This window comes from Galendromus occidentalis, unplaced genomic scaffold, assembly GCF_000255335.2.
Source record: "Galendromus occidentalis unplaced genomic scaffold, Mocc_1.1 scf7180000075380, whole genome shotgun sequence".
NCBI classification, from domain to species: Eukaryota; Metazoa; Arthropoda; class Arachnida; order Mesostigmata; family Phytoseiidae; genus Galendromus; species Galendromus occidentalis.
In genome coordinates, this window is record NW_003803370.1 from 59563 (window position 1) to 68909 (window position 9347).

At 51.1% G+C, this 9347-nt stretch overlaps 1 protein-coding gene across 1 annotated transcript; it reads right to left on the reverse strand.

Annotated features, from left to right (window-relative positions):
* Positions 1-1148: 1148 nt before the first annotated feature.
* Positions 1149-2937, reverse strand: LOC100899943 (UDP-galactose transporter senju). Its single transcript, XM_029113124.1, has 2 exons — positions 1962-2937; positions 1149-1907 (listed from the first exon to the last, which is right to left on the reverse strand). The coding sequence occupies exons 1-2, from the start codon at positions 2478-2480 to the stop codon at positions 1410-1412; spliced, it is 1017 nt and encodes a 338-aa protein (XP_028968957.1). The 5' UTR covers positions 2481-2937; the 3' UTR covers positions 1149-1409.
* Between the last annotated feature and the right edge of the window lie 6410 nt (positions 2938-9347).

The window sequence follows — 9347 nt, forward strand, 5'->3', positions numbered from 1 at the left end:
GAGACCTGTGTCGACTACGAACATCAGTCCTCCCGGCGGTCTTCTCGGACGGAGGAGGAACCCCGAAATTTCTATCGTCATAGCTCGCGCTCCAAATTTTCTGAGTTATTGGACTCTGGTCAAGAATAAGTGCGCCGAACTTCACCAACCCCGATGAACGTCCCGCATGCCCCGAGCCAATCGACATTCTCGTAGGTTGCGCGGCCCTTCCGTCGAATTCTCGTGAAGACTTCAGGGAAGAATAGGTAACACCCAGTTCGACGAAACTCACTCTTGGCCGAAGCTCTGGAGTCGGGAGCGCCACAGTGGCCGGCTGAGAGATGGATACGTCGATTCATAAATATCGGAGCACGATTCCGTCCTATCTGCTTCCATGTTTTCTTCGATTTCCTCGTCGTGCTGATGGAAAGTAGCTTGGAGACGCCGAGTATTTTTTCTGTCAGATGACGACATCATTTTGTTGGATTGGGCGAAGGACACTTCAGCAAACGAATCCTACTCAAGGCGAATTGCCGTGCAGGGAGATGCTTCTGGTAGCCCAAATCAGCCATTGAGAACATTTCATTTTATCGGCAGAATTTTTCTTCTTTCGAGGGCTGATGAGCTGGAATGGAACTTCAGACCTACGCTCTCAGCCAGAGCGATATCCCTTGGGGGGCTCGACTAGCCGCTAGAGCACGTCGATCGTCGGAGCCATTCCCGAAAGAGAAGAGTCCAGGTGACACAAAGAGCCGAAATACGACATAGCCATTCTGTTGATCAGGTGTTCCATGGCCCAGTCACCAGTGGCGCGGATGACGTCGTCGCGGCGGTGGTTATGCCCGACTGCACTCAGAGCAGATGACCTGGGATTCTTTGGCGTGAACCTGTGAGCAGAGTACGCCCATCAAAACGGTTTCATTTTAGAGCTGTCGTAGTCGCTAGAGGGATCGAGGATCGCCTCTGCTCCAGGACGGATGCCTTGGGAGCTTTCTACTAATCGAATAAATCACGAGTCGTGTTTCCGGTTCTGTCAAGAACTATCAAAAAGCGTTCGTGAGTTGAGAGCTGGAAACTTCACGACCAGAATGCAGAGACAATGAAAACACGAGCTGTTTCGAAATCACCACCGCATGGCTTGCCTGTATTCAAATGATTGTATCCATATATGTATCACGGGTAGGAATATTCTATATCTGTATGGAGTATGTACAGAAATTATGAGGAACGGGATACCGGGGCACGCGGATTCGTTGGCGAGGACGGCAGCCTTGTCTTTGATGACGCACTGACTCCGGGCCCCGAATAAATATTAGTCCTAGGCACTTCTCAGAGATGGAACCGGACGAACGGTTCGTCTGGTCCCCTCTCAATATACGGTATGTCACATTTTGGTCTTACTTCCGCCTGACTCGCGTCCGCTCCGCTAGTCATACGGGCGAAACGAGGAGTTTATCCTTGAGGTCAATATCGGATGTAGATTTCGGTTTGGTCTCTTTGACTTTGTTGACGACAGGATTTTGCGAGTATAAATAAGTCGCTATCGACACTATGCTTATGGCCACGATCGTCGGCATGTCGATGGGTATTGAGAATATAAACCAACACAATACTGCCGTGAACGATAAGTCTAGTGCACCGGCGAATGTCTTTAGGATCGAGTTGAGATTGCGGAGGAACACCGACACGATGATCCCGCACAAGGCCCCGTTGGCGATAATTAGCAGTACAATCGGTTCCCCGAATATGTGTCTCAAGGATTCGGCGTTGACGAGCTCGCTCGTCTGTCCGTTCCATGCCAACACTACGAGATTGCATACGATCGAGTCAAGATACATGAATAGGTTGTGGATCATGATGTGCAGGTCGGCCCCAGTGTCTTTCAGCAGGAACTCGTTGTAGACCCCTGCTAGACAGGAGCACAGCATCTGGAATAGCAGATACAGGATGTCGAAGGAGAACAGCGTTTCCAAGATTCCCACATCGGACGCCTGAGTCGATTCACCGGTGACGCTAAACTGCTTGATTATGCAGCCGAATGTCAGCAAGCACAGCGAGAACCACTGTTGTCCTGAGAGACGTTTCTCGAAGAGCACTTGGAAGACGATTCCCGTTATTACCACCCGGAATTGCATTAGCAAGTTATATGTTGTCGGGTCGAAATGTTGCAGATTTCGGAAGGCCAGGTTGTTGTAGAAGCAGTAGAGCAGTGCTGGCACGAAATACAAGAGTAAAACCTTGCGGTACTTGGAAACCTCACAGCATAACGTTGGGAAGTTATGATCCTTCAGATACAAGACTGTCGACAACACAAGTTTTAGGAGCTCCGTCAGCATAACCACGCACGTAACATTGTACGAGTAGGAACGGTTCGTTTGTGAAGCTTTGACCAGAATTGATTGGGCTATGAAGAAAACGATGTAGCCTACGAAAATGAGCGCCGAGAACCTCGTGGGGAAGATATCACCGAAGAACTTGCTCTTTGGGACCGGTTGAGACATGCTGCTCGCTGTTTATTGGCGGCGGGTCCTCGATGGATAATTGGCATCAGATGTTGACCTCAACAATAAATGCGCTCGGTGTTCCACGCACTCTCACTGACGGCAGCGCGTTGCATCGAGAGCTCACTTCTGGCTTCCCTGAGGGGGGACCCTACGTGGGCTACCTCTGCAGCCACGGCACACCATCGTTGACGCAATGATGGCAAGAACACTTAGGAACGTTCACAGTTTCGATCGCTCTGGGCGATCTTTGACTCGGTGGCGCCGTCACTGAGGGCTTTCCGGCTCGGAACGTTCGGCGGGAGCGCGGCCCGGAGACTTGCAGTACTGGACCCGGGTTCAGACGATCCTCGAGTTTGGAGCACTTGTGAGGCCGACCCAACGATTTGGCAACGATCGTGACTATGCCAATTGATATTCAGGGTCTCCTCACGTTGTTTTCCGTACTGCTGGTGGGAGACTTGCCACAGAGATCACAAGGCGTACCCATAGCAACTGACCGAGACCCTCTCTATTCTGAGCGAGGGTAATTTTGAATCCTTGGCGGAAGACCGACATCGCGCTGCTGCTGACGCATGGGCCGGCTGCATCGTTTCGCGTCGCGGCTGCGGCGGCAGTGATTTTGTGGACGAGAGTGGCGCAAGTGATTTTTCTGCGGCGGTGGGCCTAGACGAAGACGGGGGCGTCACCGCATTGAGTTGGGTTCTCTTCGTTCCTTGTTGATTGCGCAACACTGACAATCTGTCGGTGACGGCCGACTGGCTTTTTCAAAACGATGTCCAGAAACTCTCAGCAGAAGGAAGCATTGCGCCAAACAGTCCTACGATGATTCTCGTTAGAGGATCGGCTCCTCGAGGTATCAGGGATCGGTATCTGAATATTTCTACTGATGACACTACTGACTCGTAGAGCCACGGAGGAACTTTCCCCGTGGACGAGGGTGGGGTTTGGGCTCAGGACAAGGATCGAGGAGCCCGGCAGGTTTCAATTTTCTCCCTCCCTGAGGAAAATCTTGGGAACATGTTCCACCAGGGAGGCTGCGGCGGACGAGATGAGAATATAAGTAAAAAAAACACTCGTGTCATTGGGTATATGAGGTGCTCGATGTTTGCCGAAGAAACCATTCAGCTATACGTGACTGTGATGGTACATTGCCATCGAGCAGTCATTCCCGCTGTCTTAGCGAATTTTTCGCCTGTTCGAAGACATAATAGCAAAGATTCATCATGGGGCACGATGCGGGTTCCTTCCATCTGCACCGGAGCTTTCCTCGATGTGTGTCTACAACCTTGCGATGCGATCTATCAGTGTAGTGACGAAACGAGTTCGGAGGTATATATTCGGCGGGTTTCTGTTCGCGAGCTTGCCGAGTTGTTACTCACTCATTAGGCGAGTTCCGCGCTCCTCCGTCCCTTCTGCCGGAGAACAGGCTGAAGCTCCTCGCGGAAAAGCCTCTATCGGGCACAAGAGAAAACTTCGTTGCCTTCCTCTGGGGACGCGTTTCGCCGACCGAAGACAAACGTCTGATTCTATCTGAAAGGTGAAGTGCTAGGGAGCTGCGGACTGCTGTCTCGCGATGACACCGTTAATTGGTGACCCGTCATCGAATCTCAGCTGTTCGACTCGAGGCAGCAGTCGTCGTCTTCCTCATAGCGTTCATCTCTTCGCTCTTCTGATCCTGTTCGGGAACCACCCGTTGCAGATGGTTAGATAGCAATCTTCGATGGTAAAATATGAGAAATTCTTCAATACATTTCGTAAATTCACTAACGAGCTGTGGCAGGGGTGCGGCCGACTAAAAAGCTGTCCCTCAGACGAACCGACAGACTGACCGCCTAGCAAACCATCGGATGGTTGGCGAGAGCGAGACTCAATAAGAAAATAGCGAGGCTGGTGGCCATCGTTCGAAGAGCTACGTTCGGTCGGATTGGAGTCGAATATGTTCGGACGGAGCAGAGCTACGTCAATTCTTGGGGAATGCTCCCGATCGGAGACTTCATCCATTGCTCATCGGAACTCAAGGCGTCTCTGGCTCAAGTACCTCCTTCGCAGGAGGAGGAGCGGATGGGGAGCTTCCTCGAGGATTCCGGAGGTTATCGCGGGGAAGCAATGAGAAAATGTGCTTCCAAACATCGATGACCGCTAGCAATTAGCCGTAATCGATACTAGCGAATTGAGTCACTTCCATTATCGGCCTCTTTTCGGTCCTTTCAATTATGAACTGACATGATTGCATGGATTCCTTAGGCGTTGATCGGCTCTCTGGACGCTTCTTGGAATCTGTCATCAGAGGTCCTCCGGATAAATTCCATGTACTACATCCGAGAATACCTACTTGGAGGCGACATTGAATCAAGGCCCTCATGCGAGAACCGATGGAAAGACTGCGTTGAGGCAGGGAAGCCGGGACTAACGATGGTCTCGAGTTCATCAGTGAAAGAATATCTTGGATTTTTTCACGGTGGAAATTCAGGGACGGGGCTACGCGGCAGCTCTGTGAAGTAATCGATGGAACTAATTTGTGCATGCACTTCTGCTTCGCGAGATCAATGATATCAGTCGAGAGTCAGAAGGGAAAAATACCAAATGAGCTCCGAGATATTGATGAGTCTCGATCATAACGTGGTAGGTACCTCGGGACAAATGGAACATCGATGAACTCCTGAAATTGAGTTTCGCATTCGGATAAATGAGGGATTCTCTAGGCGCACGAGAAAAATCAACTTGCATTTCTGAGAGCTGTTCATTAGTCAGAGCCCGCAGTTGGCGAAACGGTCAATGTTTAATAATTTATTTAATGACAGCTCAGTGTATCCACGACATCGTGTTCAGTCTCTTTTTCTCATTCGGCTCTATCTACTCCGCACGGTATCCATTGCGTGATGCCCGCTCGCTTTCGATCCTTCTAAACGATGGGAGAGCTAATCTCCGGTAACAGGCCCGGCAGACGTATTATTGATATCAGTGCATATCCATCGTGGAGAAACCCGATATGTATAGACGCGTGATTCGAGCGAGTGGAGGCGAGAACTTCGGAGCGGGTCAGACCAAAGTTCGTCGTGGCTGCTGAACGCAGAAATTGGAATCTCGAATTTGTAGAGCCCGAACTGTCGGCTCAGGTGGCGGCGGAAATTTCAATTCGGCGCCCACTTCGAAGAACGCGCGCTCCGAGCATGTAAGGAACCGGCTTTCGATAGGCGGAGTTTATTCCGTATCTTGCGGCCCTGAAGAATGTCAAAATGACCAGCCCATGCGATTCGCGAGCCGACGGCGTATACAAGTTTATTTATTCACAGTCGATAATAAGGATGGGACGAACAACAGCAATCGTTGATGAGATCCGTTGCCAAACAGTGCCCCGGGCATCCAGTCTGTCATTCGCAGAAGCTTCACTGCGAGCGGCTAGAGCGGCTACGAACGCTGTTTTCGCCGGGACTCTCCAATGATTTCCGCGGCCGAGTGCGCCGTCCAGAGTTGTCCGTCTTCGCGAGCCTATTTATTCGCGTGCGTCATTTAACCTATTCCTCTGCATCTCTGCCTGCGTTGGACCGCTCGAGCCGGGTCGAAGACGCACGTTGCCTTATTCATTTCCAATTGCGGTTCCGCCATCTACATCATACTCCGAGAGTCTGACGCTGCGAAATAATTCCACATTCTGCATCAAAAGAACCGCCTCCCGAATTGCGATTTTTGAAATATTATATCTACAGCGCTTGCTGTTCCGCAACCAGAGTTTGCGTGGGTATCTCACGAAGCGAATCGTGAGCTTCGCCTGCGCTGTGAGCGGGGCGAGAGCCTCTCGTTCTCGCGTTCGGGGGTTGGTCCCCCGCTTTCTCTCGCTTCAGGGTCGCCTCCCCATCCCCTCCTCCCCTCCGAATCATTCGACAGGCCTGCGCAGAGCGCGCTCGATTCTGGCGCTACTGCGAGCTCTCGTTCGAGTATCCTCCCATTCCAGTGATGACGTTGCGGACTGTTCTCTCACTCAATCTTCCGATTCGTCCATCTGTGATCTATAATAGCGGCGTCAATATTGATGATAATTGAGTGGTTCTGCATAATCTTTCTCACGCCGAGTCCCTCGCCTGCATGCCCGAGTCATTTGCGAAAACGCCGGCTCTCATGACGATAAACATTCAAAAGAGGATACTTCTTCTGCCGGGAACTTCTGCCTCCTGGAAATGCCTCCCGAACGCCGCTTCGGACCCGATCGGCTCGTCCGGCCGCGCAGGGTCACCAGCGACGATCCATTGGATTCGCTGGGTGGTCTGACGTAGAAGAAGAGGCAAATACTTAATTCTTCCTCCTGAAAATCGAACACACGGGCGTGCGGACCAACCGACCGATAGATCAGGGCGCGCGGAGCACGTTGAAAGCTTTTCGATCAAGTCAGGACGATTTTTTTTCGTCCGACACCGGCTCAATTATTATTTTTTGATCATTGCCTCCGCCCTTCTTTCAATTCAGTTTTCCACCGATCGGCAATCCGCCCTATCTTATAGACAAATCGATGGACTGATCAAATCTGAAAGACGGTGATATATGTACACCGTTCGTTCAGAATGGTGATGTACTATTCATTCAAGGCGAATCTTTGAGCAGTGTATGTACATATGTAGGCAAGATGGGTGAGGATTTTTCTCTCCGAGAGCAGATCCCGCCTGCGACAGAAGCGACTCGTATTCCGCGAATTCCAGCTCGTGTCGCGCATCTCACTTCGTTTTGCTGGAGAGCCCAGCCCCCACCTGAATTAGGAAGCACGGTATCTGGTCTGAAATTTTGACACAGCTGGTTCCATCTATCCATGAGGGCCTTATTCGCGCCTGTTTTCTGAGCTTCCCTGGCATGAGTAGAACTCGCGGAAACAGTACCGTCGGTCTCCTCACAGCATCTCGAGCTTGAGATGCTGCAAAAAAAGAGGGGAGCTGTCTCAATCATTCCTCACCTTCATCCGATTCTCGCATACGGCGCTCCATCTGAGAATTCCGCGCTCCGAACATCAATTGGCGAACTGTGAAATCACTCGACTCGAAGTCGCGGACGGAGAACCGATCAGTCGGCCTGAATTACATTCAAATCCGGAGTTCGAAGACTGAAATTAGAGCACGATTCTCCGGAACGACCCGAGGAAAATGATGAATGGTTGCGGCGGTTTCTGCGGAGCCGACGCTGGTGACCGGTTTGATATATCGACGACTGTATTGCTTCCTTTGTCCGAGCTAGTTTACATTTGATGAGGTGGAGGCTCATAACAAGCGCCACTCGATCGCGTAATGGAGGAGAACACATGAGCGAGCAACAAAATGAAGAGAAATAGGGCTTGACGAGAGAAAAAAAGGTCGTAATCGATCTTGGCAAATTGCTCCTGACGCTTCGGAAGGAACAAATTCAAAATTTGACGGTCAATTCGAGCCGTTGCATCTGCCACATCTCGCATACATTGCTTTCCCGGTTGACGTCGGTGCTGTTCCTGCGTTTTTTCCCAGCCGTTGATAGCTCAGTAATTGCTGCGATTCGGATTTTTCGTCCTGCCGTATCGAGTAAAAATCTGCCAAGGAGTTCGAGAATCAATTCTGGTCGGAAAGTATTCACCGGCGATGCGAAGGCGCCATCTTGTCTTGCCGTTTCAGCGTTCGTCAGATATCCGCGTCATCGTTGACGGACATGTTGTCAAAAAACATAAAAAGCTGCATATTGTGCCCTGGCGCTTTTGAGTCGTTCTTCCATTCTCGAGAACATATATTTTTTCCGTTGGAGCGAGAGAGGTAAAAAAGGAGAAAGAACCATTGATTTCTGTTCGGATCCAGCTAGCGCTGCCGCGCGCCATCGAAAGTTTTTTCTTCCTCGACCTGAATGTTTTCCGCATCTCGCGGATTTTCAATTTCTCGTTGAGTCTCTCAAGCCCTAACCCAACGGTCATGTTCCGCTCCAGCTACAAAAAAAATGAGCGAGAGACATTGCGAGGCACATGAACTCAAGGTCTTTTCGCCTTCGCCGACACCCTAGTCTCCATTGCTAGTGTATACTCTCCCCATCCTACGCGAAGCTGACTGGCTCTTATTTTTTGCGCACTCCCCGGAGCAGTAGCCCGCTCGAAGGTTGCCTGAGCTGCAAAGTGGATGTCGGTACAGAATTATTGCAGCTGAAATCGTGGACCGGATTCCATACGGAATGAGGAGGAATAATCTGCGCGAATTTTTCGGCTTAGTTCCGAAAGCATCGATGCTCCGTCCATGTATAAGGCTCCGTCTTTTTCGAACAGCGGTTGCTCTTCACGGCCTGCCTCGCGTGGATAGGTGATGCCTCTCAGCTCAGGTCGTGTGGCCGAACTTCGTGCGATATCATCAGTTTTTCCCTCATCGAGGCATCGAAGGATCGATCTTGGGGGCTACACGAGTCGCGTCGGCTCAGTCACAGGGGCCTCCTCACTCCCCATTCCGTGGCGATTACGGAAAATTACCCCTTTGTGGTACGATTAGTGAACAAATTGCCAAGCTTGGCAAAATATTTATTACCTACATAACTCCGCGAGCTCGGCAAGCGGCGCGGCGTCCGCGTCAGCGACTCCGGAGACAACGACGACTATTGTAATTGGTGCGACACCGAAGCTCGAGTCCGGGTGAGGGAACCGCGCAACACTCAATGGTCTCCCGTCTGTGCGGGGGGAGGAGGAACTCGACAATCACCGATTCGGTCGAAATTTTTCTGATGAATTTCAAAACGCCTCAGAGTCCATGACCGAACGCGGACCACGAGGAGACGAGACCATGGGTGATCGAAGGAGCAGCGTCGGCAGCTTGCTGGGAGGACGGAACGAGCCGATCTTTCATTTTTTCCCCGTCGGACATCGTTCGAGATGAGACGTTCCGT